Source organism: Alosa sapidissima, chromosome 17, assembly GCF_018492685.1.
Source record: "Alosa sapidissima isolate fAloSap1 chromosome 17, fAloSap1.pri, whole genome shotgun sequence".
Lineage (NCBI taxonomy): Eukaryota > Metazoa > Chordata > Actinopteri > Clupeiformes > Clupeidae > Alosa > Alosa sapidissima.
In genome coordinates this window covers 5,566,415-5,589,837 of record NC_055973.1, presented here as the reverse complement: position 1 = coordinate 5,589,837, position 23,423 = coordinate 5,566,415, and the positions used below count along the sequence as shown (strand labels likewise).

General features: G+C 43.0%; 2 protein-coding genes across 5 annotated transcripts in view; both read right to left on the bottom strand.

The window, feature by feature from the left end:
- The window catches only part of LOC121688080 (nuclear receptor coactivator 2-like), a 48,493-nt gene extending 36,541 nt beyond the window's left edge, over nt 1-11,952 (bottom strand). Inside the window, exon 1 of one of the 4 annotated variants that reach the window (XM_042067438.1) lies at nt 11,882-11,952. The gene's annotated coding sequence lies outside the window, so the exon portion shown is untranslated. Of the gene's footprint in view, nt 1-9,880; nt 10,071-11,465; nt 11,712-11,881 lie in introns of those variants that run through there. The other 3 variants (XM_042067437.1, XM_042067436.1, XM_042067435.1) reach the window with 3 other exon arrangements.
- A 604-nt stretch (nt 11,953-12,556) lies between these two features.
- On the bottom strand, nt 12,557-20,705 carry tram1 (translocation associated membrane protein 1). Its single transcript, XM_042068310.1, has 11 exons — nt 20,398-20,705; nt 19,380-19,443; nt 18,372-18,493; nt 17,980-18,096; nt 17,601-17,659; nt 17,000-17,084; nt 16,709-16,779; nt 16,167-16,271; nt 15,205-15,348; nt 14,570-14,721; nt 12,557-13,562 (listed from the first exon to the last, which is right to left on the bottom strand). Exons 1-11 carry the CDS (start codon nt 20,518-20,520, stop codon nt 13,489-13,491), a joined length of 1,116 nt encoding a protein of 371 aa, XP_041924244.1. The 5' UTR covers nt 20,521-20,705; the 3' UTR covers nt 12,557-13,488.
- Between the last annotated feature and the right edge of the window lie 2,718 nt (nt 20,706-23,423).

Here is a 23,423-nt window from a genome sequence, read left to right as displayed (position 1 = left end):
AAATTCTGCTCATAGAAAGAAAATTATGTTATTATTAATGTTTGATCCTGTAATCTTTACCACAACTGCCAGCAGTTGTTTACCACTGGTCACCAAGCAACCAGGATTAGAGGACAGACAAAAAAGCCTACAAGAGCCAGGAGAGCAAAATGTGTGTGTTGTACTGGATGTTCTATTACATACAACATACTCTTGTACCTAACGAACACATGGAAGTGGTGGCAAGGTTTGAGCTTGTTCTCTCATTTGCCAACAGCACGTCCACACAATCGCACCCATGTCAGCCTGCGTGTGTCACATCTAGGCAAAACTGACTGGCAGCAGACGATTTGGTCGAGTTGTGGAGCCTCGGAGAAAGCTGATGCCACAAAAGCAGACCTTCGCACATCCGAGCAAGCAGACCAGCCACCCAGGAAGGATGCAGGTGGTTAGAATGGGAGAAAAATGGAGCTCAAAAGGAGTCAAACCAGTGTTGTAACCAGGCCCAGTAAAAGGTAAAAGCGATGGTACATCTGCTGCCGTCACCACAGAGATAGGTACAGGGTGAGTTGCTGGATGGCGCAAACTTTAAGGAGGCTGGCTCAAAACGTTGGTATGGAGATAATGGCTCGACCTGAACAGTGGTAGGAAGATGGACCTTCTGTCCAACAGTGTCATGGCAACCGTGCCATCTTCTCAAACCCCAAATGGATATTCCCGCTCATCCCATCAACGGACTGAGGGCTGCTTTTGTGCTCCCCTCATATCCACAGCTTCTAGCCAGCATGTTTCACAGCTAGCACCAAAATATATATATGCGTGTGTGTGTGCGTGAGAGAGAGAGTGTGTGTGTGTGTGTGTTTTCTAAGCGCAGGCACCAAAAGAGGCAGCTGATTCGATGCATGCTGAGGACAGATGAGCAGGCTAATTAGCAATAACGCTGCTTAGCAACAGCAGTCTTTAGCATACAGGTCTGTAGTCAGCAAGAGCTCCCTTGCTTGCTCACTCACTCGCTTGCATGCCCCCTCTTTCCCTCCCTCATCGCTCTCTCTCTCTCTCTCTCTCTCTCTCTCTCTCTGCCTCACTTTCTCTCTTCCTCTCCCTCACTCTCTCTGTGCGCAGTGCCTGCATGAAGGCAGAATTACGGGGGCCTTTATGTCCTCTGATGCACTAATTTGAGGACGCAATTGAATAAATTGAGGAGTTTACTAACAAGGGCACAGTCCATTGGATTTCTAATAAAAACCAACCATATTTTCCCCACTTCCCTTGCGTCGGAGAGCAATGAATCAGCTGGCGGATAAATAAGTCGCTGAGGGAGAATAACAACCAGTAGACCATGCAGTGAGCCCTGGGAAGAAGGGGGTGGGGGGGGCGTAGGCAGCAGGGAAACAGCCATGTAACAGAGATGGGCAACAGCCACACGTTGTCACACGTGTTGCCCGCTGCCACTCAAACCATACCCAGAAAGCTAGAAGACTGGAGTGGAACAAAGGTTATGGGACGAAAAGAAAGACAGGAGAGAGAGTGTTTGAGAGAAAAAAGGAGGAAGATAAGAAAAAGGAGATGGGAGTGCTGAGAAAAAGACAATAAAAAGAGAGAAACACAAACAAATCAAAAGAGAAAGACAAAAAGAAGAAGGGAGATAATCAACAGGAAGGTCTATTGCATCACCAGCAGCCAGGCCACCATCTAGCACCTACACCCTCCCCTCCCCCAACACACACACACACACACACACACACACACACACACACACAGCATGAAAGAGCAATTAGATCCGTGGCCCAGTTCAGCGCGTCAACCAATGGATGATGGATCTGTGGCTCTGTGGAGCAGTGGATGCCGCCACCACCACCACCACCACCACCACGCTCTGCTAATGCCATCTGGAGGTCCGCTAGCAACCTGTTTCCAGGGCGATGCCGGGGACCAGCCTCCGATTGCCACTCAATTCAGGACATGTGAAGACACTTTCAATCACCAGAAATCACACAAGAGTTTACTTCGCAGAGCACCACCACTCGACACACTGGTCAAAAGAAAGGATGTGGCTGCCACGGCTGAAATGTCATCTTGCTTTGTGGCTGTCAAAGCGAATCACACCGCTTCTCTAAAGACATCTGTCGCAGCTGAAAGCAGTTAGAGAAAACACAGATGTATAAGACACAGGGTTGATCACAGATACGAGCAAAACTAAGACGGCAGTTTAGCGAAACTAAAAAGCAGACCACTAAAAGTAGATTGGCACGACTGCAGTTTAGAGTCATGCCAGTCTGAAGGGTATGATAGGAACCCTGTGAAAACACAGGATACTACAGCTGAGCAAGAGGAGTGTGGACCTGGGGCCCCGTGGGAACTTCACACAGGGAAATAGAGTTCGCCCTCTATCCACAGGGTGGACCCTCCCTTTCTTTTTTCCCTTTTTCCCCACTGTTTTCTAGCCTGGGTTTTCCCATGCTACCTTACGCGCACGATTTTATTCACGCTGCTAGGCAGCCTGGATTCTATGGACTTCGTTTTCACCTCAACGAAGGAACCAATCACAGAACGGAGGGAGGGCAGCAAGACGATGACGACAAACCGAAGCCATTAAGAGCTACGTACAGACGCATTTGATAGACATTCGTAGCGCCCAATCAACGGCTCTGGGGATTCGTAAACCTCGTTTCAAATAAGAGAAAATGAATGTCTAGTTCCCAGACCCCATCTCAATGAGATGAGGTCTGACGTTAGCCAGGCTAACCGTTTTCCCTTTCTCTCTCCATCCTTCTTACTTTGGAACAGACAGGAAGGGCTAGAACCAGGTCCATACATTTTCTACAGCTTTTATAAGGTGAAAGAAACAGCAGCTCCTTCCCATGGCAGTTCAAACACCAGTTCAACCGCCGGCCACCTCTGGCTAACCTGGGTCATGATTGTTTCCTCCTGTCGGCTTGGCATTCGTCCAAAACCACCCCCCCCCCCCCCCCACTACCCCCAAAAAAAAGGCGCCCACCTCTGAATCAGCCAACATCCCCACCAAGTGGCTTCCTGATCTCGTGCCAGTGCTCTATGCCAAGGATTACAAGCTCGGACCACTGCCAAGCACACGCAAGGCTCCTGGCCCCCCTCGAGGGCTACCAAACAGCGGCGTAAGGAATGCCAGTCGCCCAGCTTTCCTTTCCTGCCCATGGAGTCCTACTGCCTTGGAATGTAGCATGAAAGTCACCAACAGACTGTGAACAGGTCTCACGGGCTGAGCCGCTGCTGGACTTTGAGCACAAGAGGAAGAGGATTGGGAGGTGGGAGTGATTCAGCCAATCAAATTACAAACCCTTCATTTCCATGGTCCTGATGTACCGTGTGACTGGCTGGGACTGACTGAGCCGTCATGTTTTTTTGAGATATGGAATTCGCTTTGATTTTGACAAAAAAAAAAAAATGTATGGGATGAGAATTAAGGACTACACACCTTTAAACAATTTTCATCCATCGCCCTTTTCATCTGCTTTACGACGTGGACAGTTGACGTTTATACAGCTCTACGAGCAGTGCTGACGTCACAGAGAAGATCACGGTGACCATGCCTTTGAGTAAAACACGCTATAACCTCCACGGCTCTCAGTCCTGCAACGTCAAGCTAGGTAAGGGCACCTTCTCGGCAAATAGCAATGGCTACACCGTAATATCATCAGGCCCAGGCCAATCAATATGCACTTAACTGCAGCAGAGGAAGGGCCAGAAAGCACTGAAGGACCTCAGAGCACCAAGACCCGTCAATAGCCTCCACTGGCCAAAGAGGACCACACAGAGAGGGAGAGAGGGAGAGAGAGAGATTTACATTTAAGAATTTTAAGAATTTTAGCTTTAAAAAACTAGGCTACATTATCACTATTTGGTCCTGCTCATGCAGAAGTTGGGGAGCGAAGGGGTACTGTCTTATGGTCTATGTAAACTTACTTCTAGGACAGGAAATACAACACTCGCACACACACACAGAGCACTTAACACCACCACCTCACACACACATACATTAGCCAGAGGTGGCGACAGGAGGCTCTCCTCCAGTACTGACAGATAAGTGTTCTGATCGCAGGTCAGTGGTTGTGCAAGGACAACCGTGTGTGCGAGTGTGTGTGTGTGTGTGTGGAAGCAGAGGAATGAAACCCACCATTATAGTTGAGCTCATCAGTCACTAACGCCTGAAGCCTGTCAAAGCTTTCCTGTTGCCATGACAACGCACCCACAACCTTGGGTACGCTTTGCTTTTTTCCCCCATTTATCATAATTGGAGGCCATTATGACCATTGATGGGGAGGAAGAGGGGTAGTTTGCTAGCACAGCTTATTACACTGTACAAGTGTTTTATTAACTCCCAAACATCATCGCTCCCAACAAACAGGTTGGCTTGTTTTTATGCAGACATCCTTTTTAGACTCAATAAAGTCAAACAGATGATGCCGTCAAAACATTTACGGGTGTTTATTAAAAGATGTGTTTGGTGTTTGTGCTCACCAAAATATGGAGGGTTGCCAGTGTACAGTTGCCTTTTGGGGGGGCTGTCTTTCAAAAGTTACCATCAACAACACATCAACACAATCAACAGTTCTGACAGGCCTGGACAAAGACCTTAAAGAGTGAACAGTAGTGCTTCAGAGGTTTGTGTGTGGTGGGGTACAACTAACATACTCATTTGAGATGGTTTGCATTTGAGTGGCAATGTCATTTAAGCAGAGCCTTTTTTTCCCCCAGTGCCCTTTGGTCCATGTGTAATCTGAGCTCTCAACAAGGAAGAAGGGAGCAAAGAGGAGAAAAAAAATAAAAAAGGGAGAGAGAGAGAGAGAGAGAGAGAGAGAGAGAGAGAGAGAGAGAGAGAGAGAGAGAGACCCCTCACATTAAGCTCCCTGTGCATGTTCACATTCAGGGGAGAACTGAGCTAATCAATGTGGACAAGAGGCTCATCATTTCCCAGCCTTCCACTAATTACTCTCCTCAATTTGGTTAGAGTGCTCCCAACACAAGGAGCTGGCCCTGGCGGAGAGGAGTGCCGCAGCTCGGTGGCAGTATTCCATGGAAACGGAGGAAGCAGTTGTTTAAGAGGACCCACATTTATTGGACTGCATGGGAAATGGATCATGCTATGGGGCGCTATTAAGATTATGTTCCACGGCAGATGCGAAACAGATTTCAGGCAGGCAGGAAGGCCGGCTACCTGAATTTGGTCCCTGCCGGAAATAATGGCCACGTTCCTCTGCTAATGAAGGCAATAGTTTGCACAACTGGGTGCCTAAACCATATTGCTCCCACAGTGACTATTCTTATAGGCTTTTTCCAATCGTTACTTGGAAAATGGGGGGGGGGGGGCATATGGGCCTAACTGAAAATATTTCATATTGAGCACACTGACAGAAAAAAAGTTTATTTTACAGGTTGCAAAGTAAAGAGAGCAAAGTTCAAACATTTAAAATGTCAGGGGGTGGTGATGAAATCTCTCAATCAGTGGAGGAGGCAAAGGTCAACACCGGGCTCCCAGATGAAGTCATAACCTGGCTTCACCACACACAGCAGCACAGGACAGCGCAGGACAGCGCAGGACAGTGCAGAGCAAAGACAAGCAGGACAGTTAAGGGCTGAGGCTGCAACAATTAATCGATTTATCGCCTAGCCTATTTTTAATCGCCAACTATTTCGGTAATCACTTAAAGGAGAAATCCCCCTGAAAACTCTGGGGGCATGTACATGGTAGCTCACGGACATGCCCCCAGAGCGTAGCGCTGTAGCTGCCTGGCTACATTAGCTGCTGCCTTTAACAACATGAGCTAGGTAAAACAGATTGTTTTTGGAGGGTTTTTTCATACAGACAGTGTATTCGGTGACCTCAAGGTAACGGAGATCTATGTGAAAACCCAGATATCTCTTTTAATCACTTTCAGTTATTTTTAAGGGGTTCCAGCTTCTTATATTTTAATATTTAGGCTTACTAGTGCACATCCATAATAGTAAACTGAATATCTTTTGCACGTGGACAAAACAAGGCTTTTGAGGCCATCTTGGGTTTTCATCGTTTTCCAATCAACTAATCGATTGGAGAAAATAACTGACAGAGGAAATGATTAGGTTATGATTAGGATTGTTAGTTGCAGTCCTAGTCTAACGCTACTCAGTCAAGCATCGCCTTGCGCCACGCACATGAACTGTCCCCTCGCCGCTCCTCTTTGGCAAAGACTTGATCATGTGACGCGGAACACCACTGGAGGATTTGCCATATTTAGACAGCCACGCGCGGACAGTGCTAAGCCTTGCAGACCAGCCGCTGGTCCACGATGACCGGTACCGTGTGCATACTGGGGTCTCGCGCTCTCACACACACACACACACACACACACACACACACACTAAATGACATCTCAATGTGACAGCAAATCACACCAAGCTCTCTTCATTCTATGAACACAAAGCATGAAAAATTACATTTGAAAGCAACTAAAGGCTGTCTAGCAACCCAACATTTCTTCCTTCCTCTACCTCCTTCTTCTTCTACCACTGACTCCTTCGACTACACTTTGACAAGTACTTAAACTTCTGCACCCTCATCCTCTGGTAGAACTATTTATTGATGTAGTATACACTGTTACCAAAGGTCTCCTCTGCAATGTAGCTTGAATGTTATTCCTCATTTTTCTAAGTCGCTTCGGATAAAAGTGTCTGCTACATGAATAAATGTAAATGTAAACAGGCTGTCTGATGCACATGGCAATGTGATGCACACAGATGCCTATCTACAAACTTCAAGAAATTTAAGCCAAGAGCCTTTCTCAGGAATCCCATAAGATTGGAATTTCCATACTTCAGGAATTTTTAATAAGGTTACTGCAAATGTTATGTTACACACACAAATAAGCAAACAGGGACAGAAAAGACAACGGTGGGGAAATGACGGGAAACCCAACAAGACGGAGAGGATATCAAATTAATCACAGCTCTTCTCCACAGTACCCAAATGGCCTACTGTAACATTATACAATTAGCCCAAGCGCTCTACAGAAATGCACAGTTCACCCCATGAAACAAGCCTCAGTACTGCTCTACTCAGCAATGCACACAGCAAAAGCCCCCCCTTTATTTGCATAATAAGACTAGAGTAAAAAGGTTCAGTCATGCCTTGATCTAGCCAATCTCGGCCCAAATCCTCAGGGAACCCAAAGTTCAACACTGGGTTCCACGGTACAAAAACCACGCAGCAAGCTCTGTGGTAATGCAACTTAATTCAGCCCCGTCACAATACGCAGACAAATAAGAGCCTTAGGCCCTGTAAACCAAGAACATTTTTGTTGAAAATCAAGGCCATTCACTGCTGGGCCTCTCAAAATAGAAACGCTAGTCAGTGCATTAACCAATGGGAGCGACGTCATAGATAACACACTAAATTACTGCTAACCTTTTTCACTTCAAAAGGGCCGGACCTTATTTGCAACGACAAAGGCAGTCTGGTTAATTGCTCTTTAAAAGAACACACACAGGCTTATACCGTTTGAACAAATTGGTTGAACAAGAGGTGAAGTTTATGAAAGGGGACAGATTTCATGCATTCTCCTTCCATGGTATGTTAAACAGATGTTCCACTTTCAACACATTCTATTGATCTATGTTTGCTATTGATCGCTGCTCTGTTATCTTTTTCATAGTCTCTGAGCCAGTTCTCTGTATTCTGCATCCAGGGCAAACACATGCCAAGTGTGCATAGATAGGAAATAAAAGTGCATGGTGGGAACACATATTTTTGTAGGGATGCATTGATTGTGAAATTCTAGGCCAATACTGATACCATTGCTAAAATAACAATTTGGCTGATAAACGCTGCCGATATTTATTCATTTGTAAAATTTCTTTGTTTTTGTTGTGAAATATCCCCTTTAGAGGTAGGAAATAATGGGGAAGAATATTCATTATAGGTCGTTCTATAGCCTTTTATACTACCTCTGAATGTGCCGGTCTGTGCATAACACAACAATTAGTGAAGAATGGATGCGACATAACAGATAAACATCACCCACTGACACAGGTAAATGTCATTATTTGACGATACAAGTCAATAAGGCCGATACAGATGTTAGGCTGATATATCGGTGCATCACATACTCCCTTAATTTCTTCTTAAGTTAAAAAAAAGTATCTTTTGATGTACAATATGCAGCCTAAACAGTGACACAATTCCTTTGTACAACCTCTAAACACACAAACAATATAGCTCTATCCAAGAGCCTTGAGTCAGTCTGACTGTATGACACACATCAAACCCTGTGGAATGTCAGCCTGATGTAAGAGAATGGCAAGACAAAGAACTCGTGCAAAACACGGCTACTGGTCTAACAAGCTGAATTCCAGTGTGCAAACATGTTGCTCTGTTGATCCAAATGGAAGCAGAGAACCAGGCATATATTGTCTGCACTCTAGGCACCCAATGTGAGCCAATTACACACAAGTAGTTCAAGTCGCAAAAAGTTCATTTCACTCAAATAAATGGCCACAGTGACAGTTTGGGAGAGTTGCAAATTGCTGAGACCAGGTTTGAATTTTTGGTCCTAGCATCAGTAGTTTTTCTTGGCCTAAATTATCAATAAAGCTATTTACAATGACTTATCTATCAAATGAACACAAAATAAATGGCTGATCAACACGAACTGGCCACACACACAAAATAGCATCATGCATAGGCCTACAGTTAAGCAAAAATAAAACCTGTCCTACACCAACAGGAGAATTAAATGTTGGGGTGGGGGGGGTTGGGTACAAATCAAACAAGACAAAAAATATTTTTCTAAAGACCCACTTATGTATAGCGATTATGCCAATGATACATTGAAGATTATTCAGCTAGGGCGACTGCTACTTTCAGTACCAATAAACCAATTCATGCTATTAAATGGCGTTAACCACTGTCCTGCCACACAATTGCAACATGTTCATAAACACGTTGACTAAATCCATAATAATGCGAGACTAACAACACGAGGACGTCACAGCACTTCTAGTCGTGAGACTGGTTAGTAAATCCGTCCATCAAGCACTACCTCTTCCTGTCAAACGAATTTCAAGTAAAAAAAAAAAGCAAAGCAACAGGACTGCCTGAACTGCTTGAGCAGGCTAACTTGCAGGTTGAAACTACCACGAGGACTGGGTTAATGAGTTGTGTGTTCGATAATTGGTATATTCTTTAATTAAAAAAAGAGCACAGATAACCCTTTCCGTTATGTGAAACCTTGTTAGATACAGTCAGAGAAGTGCGCAAAAAGCTGACTCACTTATCTCGCCGATAAAAGGGAGCAATGCACTGTGACTTGTCTAAACAAAAGTTGCTCGCTTTCAGTAAAGAGGCAACAATGACGAAAACACACGAACACTGTTAGAATCGTTATTGTGACCTGTATTACCCATGTTGTGTATTCGAATCGCGCATACATTGTAAACTTCACTCGCTACATTTTCACGCTGCCGAATCACCATTGATCTCAGTTAAAATGCCTCCACCGAGCTCAGTCAAATGGTCGCTCGCAAAGCTAAGCTAACACTAACAGACCAAATAGGAGCTGAACTTCAATGTTCCATGCCACTCACATTCGAAGAACAAGTACCGAACAGAGAGTACTAAACAGTTTTCCTCGACCAACCACAACGCATGCCACACAACTACGTGTTAAAACAACATATTGCAAATCCCAAACCAAATGAGCTTTCAAAACACAAGTCATCAACTCAGTAAAGTCGGAGGTAAAATAGCAAGCATAGCTGGTTTTGCTAGCTACAGAGGCGATACTGCCGCCACTGAACCGAGATTGGAAGCTTCACAGATCATGGAAAAAACTGCATCGCGATTACAAATGAGATAATTATCTGTATATAAACTAGTAACGGGACTTACTGTCTTGAACTTACAGTAGTTTGGTTCCTTTTAAATCCTGTACGTTATGTCCGGCTCTGACCTTCGGATTGGTGAAACAGCATTATAGCTAACTGTGCCGCCGCCATGTTCCTGCTGCCTTATGCGATGGCTGGCTGCTTGTTTATCTCGCCAGCAATCCTCCCCCACTCACCACCACGGGCACCAGCATATCTACTCATGTACTATAGTCTAGGCTACATAGCAACCTTGCAGCCAGCAAGCCGGTAAATTGATGATACAGCAAGCATCACCAGGGCATGACGTGCATCTGTGGATAAGTATTAATACTGGAATAGGGTAATAGTCTGTATTTTGATTTTTAGAACACATAATGACACACGAGACAACATTTTAAGCCTAATCCATGAAAGTTGTTTGTGAGTGTGTGTAAGTGACAGTGACGAGGAGGAAAAAGAGGAATCTTAAGGACATACATTTTAGTCGATAAAGATGCGAGATCGTATCCAGGGCCTACTCATAATATCAGTGCGCCAAGAGACCCTTGAACCCCAGGCTACCACCTTGTAACGTAGGCTGCGTGTTGCAGATTGTAGGCCTACAACATGGTAGTAGGCTAGGCCTTATTGGAAAAACAATTTCAGAGAAGACCTTGGGTATAAGACAAAATAAAGCATTAATCTTTTTCCCCTAATGCTAGAGCAGGACAAAACCTGAATGCTGGTCGGATAATCTTAAAAACTCACCATGGTTATCCCAAGAAGAGATAAATAAGAGTCGGCCTATATGAACTATGTAACCATGAGACACACATTTTAGCTTGAGGCAAATCAATTACGCCCAGGCAACTGGGTATGAATTAGTTTTGGGACTGGGACAAGGAAGTTTATGCAAGTTTCGGATGTAAGAGCCTGTAGATGTGTCTTAAATTATATAACAATATGAAAAGTAAATCTTAAGAGGCCTACACCACCAGGATGATTTCGCAGCAACTGTAAGCAAATTAGGTGGGACAAAATACGTGGTGTAAGAGCTTAGCCAGGTTATGTTTAAATATGCTTAGTAAAATGTTTTAAATACAAACTCTATTCGTTGACAAAGGAAAGTTTGATGCTACGTTAGGCTTCAACTAATTCCACACAGCTTGAAAAAAAGACTTCCATGCAAGACGAAGACGGATCACCTATCACTGAACCAACAATGTTACAGCTCTCACTAAGTAGGTCACTCTGTTTTCGTATCAGTGCTCAGCAGAGCCCATACGACTGAGTCCATATGTGAAGGAATTGCATTCTGCCTTCGTGTATTGGCTACTCTATTCAACATAACAACCCGAAGAACAGATTGCTTCGTTTTATAGTTGTCATCGAAGTCCTGGTCGTGTCTATGCGCGTAGTTACATTCGTCAGATCAGGCGGTGACCACCATGTTTTGAAGTGGATAGCTATATCCTTCGAATTTTCCAACATTAACACGTTTGTTGACATTTTGTGATAATCGAAGAAATAACGTACATTAACAATAACAAGTGTTTGTGTAACTGAGAGAATCCATGAAATCTAACCATGCTCTTGAACAGATTTACGGAAGAAAAATGCGCACTCACCTTAATTTCGGAGCAGTGATTTAGGCTACTGTATGCATAACCAATAGCCGATTATTTGCTCAGAGACAGATAGGCACCCATTTCCGACTTCCAGGCACTCGAGATTGTATAATTCGAAAAGGACCTGTAATGCTGACCACATCTCCCGGCACAGCGACGTCGGTTAGCTAAGGCTATATTGATCGAAGACGTTGTAGCCTATAGCGATCCATGCGTAACAAAAGCACCGATCAGATGTTGAGTTTAGGCCACCCTGAATGATGTGATTGCTTACTTTTTCCACGTATTACAAGGGGGGGGTTACAGCAGCATACTGCCCATAAGTGAAGTTATGGGGGTATATTTAAAGACATGAAACAACAGAACTATTGGCGACTTTCAACGCTAGATGCAAATAAATTATTAAAATCCCTTACCAGTGACGTTCCATGGGCATTAATATTGTGATGAAACCAAATGTAGCGATCGAGATGTAGCCTATGAGAACTATCCTGGCACATGCAATGTTAACGCACTAGGCTGTAACTGTGACATGATGGATAACACTAGTTACAGTAGCCTAATCCATGGCGCCATCGCTTGGTTAAAAAAAATATTGTAGTCAGCTAAAACAGTCAGGACACGATTTAAACTCTTGAACCCGGACCAATTTGGCAGCTGGGTTCAACTGGGTTCTCTAGCCAGACCAATCATTTCATGAAGTTGTGTATGATGTTAGGTAAATAAATTGACGGCGATTTCTGTGATGATTTAACAAACATTTCCTGAATAACTGTATGGCTACTAGGCTAACAGTATTCTGTACTGGAATCCCTATGAGATGGTGACAGCCTATAATGCATGCATGTACGCTTGTATGCGTTCTCTCATACAGCTCTGAGAAAGTAGAACCCTATGTATTATTGTATATAGCTATATAATAAACAATTATTTTGTTTATAACATAATATGTTGGCAATATATCTGAGAAATGATCAATCTTCAGTGGTATTGTTCTCATATGAGTAGTATGCGAGGGATGCATTCATAGTCTTACTCATTTAGAAATATCAATTCATCATCAAAATACAAAAATAATACAGTAAGCACACTAGATTTATAAACAATATATTGTTTTTACAACAAAATATATTCTTCTTGTCATTTGAAACTGAGAAATACAAACACACACAGTCCCCTATCCAGCCATGTTTGGCCTAGGTCTTTAAAATGGCCAAAACAGTTAAATATTATATTCTCTCATAGACACATACATGAGGACATCAAGAATGCCTTCAATAAGTACACATGATGGCCACTAAGTAAGGTAAAACACTGGATGTTTGGTCTGCAGTTTACCTACAGAGATGGAACTACATGGAATTCAAGATGTCAATCTCAATGTGTGTCCCAAATTAATAATAGTTCCTAATCATAATTATTATGATAATGATGCACCACCCCCCACTATAGACACTTACATGGCTTTAGTTGTGGTTGAATGTTGGGGAATCGATGCTTGCACACAGACAGACGTTCAGTCTCACTGCCTCACAAGACAAATTGTTTTGCTTTCAGTCATTCAATGCAAGAGAGGAATATTTAAATGCAAATCCACACCATAAGAGTGTTAAAGCCTTGACAGGGAAGCTGCGAAATAAGACATGATAAATAAAGTTGGGGAAAGCATGAAATACAGTATTTGGATCCAAAGCAATTATTGAAAATACTATAATGGAAAAACAAACTGCAAGTGTTGGTCTAGGCACTTTTTTTAAAAACTCCTTTTTTTCCCCCCCTCATAGTTTTTTTTTTCTTTCTTTTTTCATTTTTGCTATTGGCACAGCTGGGTCGTGTGTGAGATATTGGGAAAAAGGTTGTAAAATGGCTACCAGAACAGAGAGCAGAATGCATTGGACCCTTTGGAGATTGGTCAAGGGGAATAGCCTGGGCTGGGGGGGGGGGGGGCTTGACGGGAGTAGGAATGAGTGGACTGACTCCAGTCAGGGCACTGGCAAGATGGCATCACTGAGGGCCACGCCGCTTACGAGGACTTCTCTTTCCGTGCTCTGGGTGAATCGGCTCCATTGGCACTGACAGATCCATTAACTCCATTAGCTACAGGGGAAGAGAGAACATTGTTTACTGTAGATACAGTATGTTGCCATACCTATAAAACATACATACTTCAAAAAGTTGGGATTTATTCACTGTAAATATGGTGAAATTATTACTGAACGCTATTTTTAAATATATTTTGTTGTCAGAAAGTTTGTCAGCCTACAACTGTACAGATATTAAATATTTTTCCAACTTTTCCAGTCCATTGCAAATTGTCTAGACTTGTGCAGTGGTGATGGTGATTAAGGTTAACATTCTCAGCCCTGGACAACCACACTGGGTGCATCTTGTGTATTTAGTGGCTGCGTTACCTGTTGATTTTCATTTTGGCGCCAATGTTAGCAGGTCAGAGCAGGCACACTGCTTGTGCGACTCATGTAACAGACACAGTTAAAGCCGCTCGGTTGCAGTGACTCCTCTAGAGTTTTGATGTGGAGTCTATTCTTCACGTGTGTGAAGTGAGTGAGTGGTTCAGCAGTTCAAGTAGAAAGATTTGTTGTAGCAGTGCTGGTGTGGACACACACACTTAACCAAGCTGCAGCAGTTCTGCGAAGCTGCCATCCTGCACACCTAACGCATGCTGTGTGTCTCAAGGACTATGCAGGAATTGTCTATGTAGATCTATGTGGAATTGAAGCAAATAAAACAAAATAGATTCCAAACACCAAAATTCCTTTCTTTCAGGAATACATTTGCCAGCTGGACATTTTCAAAAGTTGTTCTTTAATCAATTTCCACTCATTTCAAGAGGAAAACATAGACAGTTAACTTCACAACCAATAGAACCTTTCTATCTATAATTAACCAGAAGGCTACAGCGTTAAACAGTCCTAATACAGGTTGCACCTTAAATTGTCAGCATTTATGTGTAATTTCCCTCCATTTTAAAACCAAAAGCAATACTTGCTGCTATGACGACGACGGGCAACGCTAATTTTAGCGGCCCTCAATGTTAGTCAACATCTGTTTCTGGTTGCCCATTATCTGATGGTGACCAGACCTACCTTTGTTCTTGGACTTGCTTTTGGACGGGGCCTGTTTCTTCTTCAGGCTCTGCTGCAGCTGGGCCTGCTCCCGCCACCTGCGCAGCTGGAAGTTGATGAACTTCCACATCATGAAGGCCTGAGTGCTGCAGATGGCTGCCAACACCGTGACTCTGCACAAAAAGACACGCACGCACACACACACACAGTCGTGTCAGTCACATGCGTTAAAGGCCCACCATCTTGCCCTAATCCACTAGTGTTCATGCTCAATTTTATTGAGCGTTTAACTCTGCTCAATTGGCTGCAATAGCATTTATGTTTGGACAGAAGCTGCAGTGGAGAAAAAGTTAAGATTAAAGATTAAGTCAAATATAGTGCTTGGCTTAAGATGGCGAACTCAAAGAGTAGAGGTAAAAGGGGTTATAAAACTAAAGGGCAATATAATTAGCAACTAGTGGGCTCAAACAGGTCCAATATGAGTATTGATTTAATAAATGTAATCAGTTTAAGTGTGCTGGTGTTTGATTATGATTCCTCAGTTTGCAGGCGTTAATCTACTTGTTTTACCATGTCAATAAGGAAATTGCTGAGAGATTACTTTTATTTCATGTAACAATCTATAGAGTATTTGTTTATCCAAGAACAAATCTCACCGGACAAAAAGGACGTTGAAGTTTCCTGTGACCAGATCCAGGCCTTGCTGTTCAGCGCCAGCAAGGCCAAAGCCCACAGTGAGAACTGACAGAGACAAGGTCAGCAGGCGAGCGAGGACAAAGAGGATAGCCCATACGGTGAACCTAAAAATTGCGCACACGCACACACACACAGTGAGAGAGATTGGATGTTTTTTCTTACTTTTACCTCCTATTACCTCTAGGGGTGATACTAAAATCTACTGCTTAAATATTGAAACTATTTAATCATTTCACAACAGCATAATTGAACATCCCCAAACCAGAAATTATTTCAACAACAACACACCAGTTAAAATGGTCGCTTAGGCTACGTTTATACATGGCCGGCTATTTTCATAAACGGACATTTCACCCTCTCCGTTTTCAAAAATAACATCGTGCACACCTGTCAGTTTTCAGAAGTTTCCCCGTGTATAAATGCCGTCAAGAGCATGCCAAACCTGTCGGTGGCAGTGAGGAGAAGCTCAATCCCACGTTAGCCAATCAGAATCCCGAAAAAAATACCAAAAGCACCAAATCACTTCCTATTTCTCGTTTGAACTGTATTTGCAAATGCAAACAGGCCAAAAGCGTTTGCACAAACGTAAAAATGAGTACCACCATCCATGATCAGTAGCCAAACAAACTGTAAACCTAAGGTGCTCACATGACGTTAAGCATTTTCTGGCGCATAATGTGATGTTTGAGAACCTAAAACCCCGTTGACACGACAACACATAACCGGCGTTATCAGAAATCTCCATTTTGACCGGAGTTATTAGAAATAATCGTTTTCTGTGAAAAAAACTGGGTTTTCGTATAAATGATAGGCCAGGGAAATGTGAGTCTTCCCTTCGTGTAAACGGGGCCTTAGTTTCACTGGACTAGCTAAAAAAGGCCAGCTCTCACTTGCACATTTGGGCAGGTCAGGCCAAACTCACCCTGTTTGTCTCTCCTCATTGCTGAAATACACCAGGCGAGCCACGTGGAAGAGGAACTCCACAAAGTAGTGCAGGACAAACAGGACCAGGCCCAGGCGGTTCAGGCTGAAAGACAAACCTCAGTCATCAAAGAGCCTAATACATCGACCGGTCATTTGCTATGGGAAGTCCTAACCTAGTATCCAGACATAGTACTCATGGTAATAAAATAATATATACACACTACTGTTCATCGCTTTGGATCAAAGTGTCTAAAATGTAAATGTCATGTCAAAGTAAGTCCTGGCCCACAATTCAACCAAGCTTAGAAGAGCGACTGAATTTCAAAAAGAAAGCTACCAGAGTATAATAAAAGTTTAAGAGCTATGTATATTCCGCTCGAGAATAAATAGTTTACATGTGGATATGAGATACAGTTCGGTTTGGTAAATTAGTAATATAAATGATTGCATTAATACAGTACAGTAGAATACACACACACACACACACACTTCAATATAAATATTTGTATTATTATCCAAAAAATAAATAATAATGATTACTTTAAAATGTATGCTCCTGCGATGTGTACAAGATACAGACTAGTGTACACCAGCTGACGGGGAATATCCTCCTAGGAATGAAGGATATAGATAGATAGATAGATAGATAGATAGATAGATAGATAGATAAAACAGAAAATTAGGGACATTAATGCCAGCACTCCTCAGAGAGCTGTGTTTAGCCAAGGAGGTCAACACACAATTACAGGAAGTCACCCAGGCCTCCTTCTTGTTGGCCAGGACATCCCAGTCAGGTTATTCTGGACACTTGTGTTGACTTAACAAACTTACTTTCTTGATCTTCTGGAAGTAGAGTTCAGGAAGTGCATGTAGCCAATAGCCCAGTTGACAGATGTAGAAGAACTTCATCTGGAACCTGCCGTGGAAGAGGCGAGACATTTAGCATTTCTGCAACACCGGACAGATCACTCATCAATGCTAATGACATTAGTTGGCAACACTTTTCATAGATCACGGTGCATCATAAAAGACAGGCTGGGGGCTAATGTCTGCTAATCCAATCAGAGGACAGTGTCTGAACAATCCACTCTCGTTTCACGCTGGACGCCTGAGCATATCAGCTTTCAAATAAACCCCTGACTAATGACTTGTCATAGAGTGAAGCATTACAATGGTCATTAGACAAGCTAAATAAACTGAAGCCCCCCTCATGCACATACACACGCACAAACAAACACACACATGCCAACAGGGCAAGGGGAGTAGAGCAACTTAAAGCTCTTTCTCGCCTATTAAATCAGACAGCCGGACACACCCACCCAGGAAGTCCATCTCACTGCTCCCATTAATCGAGCAGACACCCTTAAGACCCAACGCACACGTTTATCTTCTCAACGCGGCTGTGTATTCCCATTAGCCAATGTCTACTTACGGCATCAGGGCGTGGGGGTAGCCTTCCCAAAGACTCACAGGATTGGACAGGAGGTTCTCCTACACGGACAACAAACAGGCAGAGTTAATAGTGTCAGGAAGGAGGTCAAAACGGGAGTAACTCAAGACAATGTGTTGTTGACTGTATGTAAATATCCTTAATGCAGGACTGCGTACTTTGCACCCGCACATCAGAGTTGTTTATGCTAAGGATTCAGACAGGAAAAGTCTAAAATGTTAGAAATCCTTTTATATGTGGCCATTGAGGCCCGTTCTAATAACATAGCACAAGCTAAATCCCTAGACACACCTGAAAGAAAAGCAATATAATCTGAAGGATTACAACACAGGACTGTGTTCTCGGTCCGCCTAGCACTTACTGAGAGGATGATGCTGGCTCCCCATCCGCACGAGAACAGGTAGAAGGCACTCAGCTGACCTGACTCGTTGAATTTGCTGTGCTTGGTCTTGGAGAAGTGCATCTTCCGGTTGATCTTCTGCAAAAGAACGCAAGTAAGGAGAAGTTGGTTAGGTGGCATCCATGTATATGTATGTGTGTGTGTGTGTGTGTGTGAGAGAGAGAGAGATAGAGAAAAGGAGAGCTAGAGACTAAAGATTGGATACAGAGACTATGTGAATGTCTGTCAGTGTGTGTGTGTGTGTGGAGAGAAAGCTCTTTGAGAGACATATATAGGGCAAGTGTAGGAGCCAGGGCAGGAGTCAGTGCATGTCAGACTGTGTGTGCCGACCACACTGTTCCAGTGACACTTACGTCGAGCACATACTCCTGGATAATGGCATGCATGATGATGGCCACCAGCATGTAGAAGAACACGGTGGCCAGATCCTTAAGGCCATGCTGAAAGTAATTCACTGACGTCTCCTCAGGTCCCTCTGCCAAATGGAAGACCACAAACGTTAACGTTTCCTCCTTTAGCTCCAGCTCTAAGCCCCTTGCTCTACTGGTTGTGCTACAGAACCATACAACAATGACAACTCTAATGACACTGTCAAACAATACTGTTTCAGATAACAATGTGACTCAAACACAAAATGTGACTCAATGGAAATATTGAAACAGATGCAACGAATCAGCAAGCTAGATGGACTTATGATTACGGACTTCCATTATCAACTCATTATCCCATTATCTCAGAAACAAATGAACACCTGGCATACATTATTTCCATTCTGCCAGGCATCTGGAGCAAAAGCACTTCTCCAGTCAAAGGGCTGTTAATAGAAATGTCAAAAGATCTGTATTTGACAACTTTAATACCAGGTTGATTAAAACGGTCTTGTGACACTTTGAGAACATGTCAGGAACATCAGACAATTGTAACTAGGCTATTTACTGACCAGTGACCTCATCTGCAGATCGAGAGTAAGTGACTACACATGAAAATGTATGCAGCGGCAAAAAAGTGATTTGACCTTAGATTTTTGGCAGCTACAGTATCCCTGTCTGACCCCTACTGGGGCTGACGACGTGGCCTAGCTACTTACTTCACTTAAGCACACAGTGTCAAGTGAGCGGCAGAGTCTGTGTGTTGAGTGTCTTTTTCTATAGTAAAGCATGGGGCCATTTGAAGGCGAGATTTAATTAGCAAAAGTCTTACTTTACAAAGAATTGTTTATGATAAAATAAAAGCCAAAGTAGAAATGAGACCAACTTCTTCCACTTTCTTCTTACTACTTTCAGATATCTGGTTAGGGATATCAACATGCGAAATAAAACTTTAAAAAGACCAAAGTTCTATGCCATCAGCAACAATCTTACCGTTGGATGAGATGGTTACGTTGTACTGTACAGTTATAAACAAAACTGCGACCTTTGATGTGACCTGCAATGAAAGTAAAGGTTTGGAGTGCTTTATCTTGATGGTTAATAAAACAACAAGCACAACATCCAGACTACAAAATGTTAGAAAACCACAACTAGATGTCGAATACTGATAAAGTACCGCCGCAATGGCAAAATCCCTGAGCTGAGTAGCCAAAAAATAGTGACACCTCAGCTTCATGAAAAAACATCAACTCCCAGGATGCATTACTGAAGCAACGGTCGCGCAGATTTTTTTTTTTAATCGAGGATGCTACAAACTCAAATGTAGAGAATAAATGCTTTACAATAAAAAAGGCTGGAGAGCATATTTTTAAGTTAAATGTTGAACTCAAGCTTCTTCTGTTGTCAAAATAAATGTAAACGTGTTCGGAAGTAATGGTTGTAGTGTAAACGTGATGTCTGAACGATGACAGCGCTCTCAATCGCTCAGTGATTGCCACGTAACACTTGATCTGCGCGTAAAAGTAACCATGCCGAAGTGTGTTGCACAATATGGTAACGTTAGGCTACAATCAAAACAGTTTGCGCTGCATATAAAAACGTAGTCTATGCTTTAGTTGCAAATAACAATCATTTCAAATAACGGACTTATACATGGCCAATGCCATTATTCTGTTTCTTTTTTACTGGCGTAGATTGCCAACAAGTTAACACGCTAACAAAGCCTGGAAATCAGCGTAAAGCTCAACAGACAGCAAATACGAGAATAAGTTTGACGACTGAACTTCGTGATTTCTACTGAAATTGTGAAAAGTCAGACCCAAATTACACATTTGACTAATTTTAAACTGCCGTCTGGTATGAGGAAACTGGCGCTTTCATTTTTCAAACGTATCGACGTTTGTGGACGGGAGGATACGCATTCTCCCCTCCAATGGCAGGCTACACACATCTACAAGAATTCTATTTGGCATCGACCAAGCATGGTGCTTGACGAAAAGTCCAAACTTACCTCAAACATAAGCCCAAGAAGAAACACCATAGCAACACAGGAAACAATGTCTGCATGGTTCTGGATGACAAATTCATGGCTGAGAACCGGAGGGTTCTTGTTAGTCTTCTTTCGGATCCCCATTTTGGTTTCTTATGACTACAATAAACAAGAGTAAACCGGCAAACACGTCCCTAGTAGTTTTTATCAAGGCGCGCCGGTCCGTCAAATAACGTTCCAGACCACCTCCCGCTGACTCCCCGACAGCACGATCGGCCAAATGGATAGACCGACTTTCTCTTCTTCTTCCACCTTCAATTGTTTCTACGTAAAGGACCTTAGGTGGCCGTGACAACAGTATTACTATGTGATGCTGCCCCCTCTGCACTGGGAGTATAAAACTGGAAAAGTTTGAGTAAAGGCATTAGGCTACTAACCTGACCCTAGCCAGATGAATGTCGTTCCGCTTAGAGTGGAGCTAGGCGGAGCGAAATTCATCTGGCTATTGCCAGGTTATTAGGCTACATCTTGTGCACGTTTTTAGCGTAGCCTGCTTCGAAGTTATTTTGATGGTGAACAAACGTAGCCCTTGGGAGAATGACGTGCATTCCCATAGCCTACCCGTACTGCACCAGCCTTGCAACTTTGCTCTCCCCTGACCAGAACAATCACAATTAAATTCACGCAATTGTTTGAGATCGTATAATAGACTATTACGTTGTCAGTCGACATGGCTCCTTTAGATTATCTTTGTCCGTTTGTAAACAAATCAACATGTAGGCCTACAGTGTCCAGGGGGAAGGGTGCAAGCCATGAGTGGTATGACAGTTCTGTAAAATACAAATATAGGGGGAGCCCAGTAGCGGAAAAAATTAAACATTAGTTTGGATTGCTTCATTGTAGCCTGCAGAGGCGGACAGGCTATACAGCTTCATTACTTGAGTAAAAGTACAGATACCCTTTGCTAAATTTTACTCAAGTACAAGTAAAAGTACAACAGTCAGATGTCTACTTAAGTAAAAGTACTGAAGTACTTGTTTTTAAAAGTACTTAAGTATCAAGAGTATAAGAGTAGCCTACATTTTCTAAATATTGCATTAGCCTACTACTGCCACAGTGCTTACATTTATGTACAGAAACGTCCTACATGGAGTTATGAAAAATGTTAATGTTAATACTTGGTGAATGTAAAATGAATTGGAAGTAAAATCAAGTCATTTTCATCTTTTTACCATGTTGCCAGGGATGGGCAGTAGGCTATTTCTAATACATTTATTTCAAATAAGTATTTCAAATACAAAATACTATTTTGTAATTGAAACACTTGAAGTGAAAACTATCTAGCATGACGAGCCAGACCCACATAAATAGGGTCTGGGCACTCACCGTTCGCAGTGCTCAGTCCGAGGGGAGGGATAATCAGTTGTCTTTCAAATTCCCTCTGCACGTACGCAATAGGACAGAGGCAGCGATATGAGTCCCATGCGTTTCCCACCAGCGGAACTAGTTGGCTAGTTCAAACGTTTGCCAACTTAATAAAAGCTTAACTCGTGTCACACTGTTCGCTATCAGCAACATCCATCTTATTTGTTTTCAAGTAGCAGGGAATTCAAGCCAAACCGTTGCAACTCTGCCATCAATCATTATGTTAAGCCCTCATTGGCCTGATTGAGTTTCGATTTCTGGAGCTCACAAGCCAACGGAGAGTTGCTAGACTAGCCCTCATTGCTGCCACTAGGGGCGCGTCTAGATTTCTAGGCTAAAAACTATCATTAACTTGTTCAGAAAATTTAAATAGTCTGGCAAGGTGGGGCCACAGGTTGGCATATTCCCAGGATGGACCTGCTGCGTCTTCATCCATTGTTTCGTCCATGGTTTTGTCTCTTATCTAAATCTGACCATGGAGTTGACTTTGGCAGAAAGCTGAAGGTGATTGCTGATAGGCTGTCCCAATCAGTGGCACCTGCACAATCCAATCACATTTGAGAGGGAAACAACAAATTGAGGGTTTCCGAGATTTTTCTTTTTTCCTTTTTTTTTTTAGAAGTAGTAACGGGTACTCACGGTTATGGATAGAAATGTAGTGGAGTAAAGAGTACAATATTTGCCTCTCAAATGTACTTGAGTAAAGTCATGAGTACTCCCTAAAAATGATACTCGAGTAAAGTACAGATCCCTCAAAATTGTACTCAAGTACTGTACTCAATAAATGTACTCCGTTACTGTCCGGCTCTATAAGGGACTAGATGTAAGGCATAGCGGTACAAAATGAATACGACCGCCGCTCACATCCTCTCTGCGAAAATAAATCACGCTTGTCAATTTGTCTCCATCTTCTATTCCATCCCTTAGCCTACTCTTGAAACTTTTGTGTATGTTTATGTATACACAAATGTGTATGTATGTACGAGTGTGTGTGTGTGTGTGTGTGTGTGACTGTGTGAGTGCCTGTGTGTCTGGTTGTGTGGATGTGTTTGTGTTTACATGCGTACGTGTTTTTGGGGTTTCAGGGGGCCAAGCAGGGTGGGCGGGGGGAGGGGCCCCCGGGACCAAACACATTTTTTCCGTAAAAGTCTAGTGGGGCTACACGCCCACCAAGCTTCATGTGCCCCGGTGTTTCGGTGTCGTTGACCAAAAATTCAGGAAGATGACAAAAAAAAAAGCGGCAGTGATAATTAATTGCATAATAAGATCTTTCAGTTCCTTATTTCAACATTCTTGTCCCATCTACTTAGAACTTCACTCTCCCCTGACCAGGAGAATCACAAATTACTTTACACAATTGTTTGAAATCTTATATTAGCCTATTACCTTGTCAGTCATGGCTCTTCCAGACCTTTGCTGGTTGAGCCTAAACAAATCCATAGGCCTACAGTGTTCAGGGGGAAGGGTGCAAGCCATGAGTGTAGCCTATTTATGACAGTTATGACAAATACGCTGTAGGGGGAGCCCTGTAGTGGAAAAAAATAAAACATTGGATGGGATTGCTTGGTAGCCTATAAGATAATAATTACTTAGGATATGATTATGATGTCTTTTAGTTCCTT

Coding starts and splice junctions, on each gene's coding strand:
- tram1 (XM_042068310.1), bottom strand. CDS start 20,520: ATGGGGATCCGAAAGAAGACTAACAAGAACCCTCCGGTTCTCAGCCAT. Junction 17,085..17,600: donor TACCCCCACGCCCTGATGCC/GTAAGTAGACAT, acceptor CTTCCACGGCAG/GTTCCAGATGAAGTTCTTCT. Junction 15,349..16,166: donor AATGAGGAGAGACAAACAGG/GTGAGTTTGGCC, acceptor CGCAATTTTTAG/GTTCACCGTATGGGCTATCC.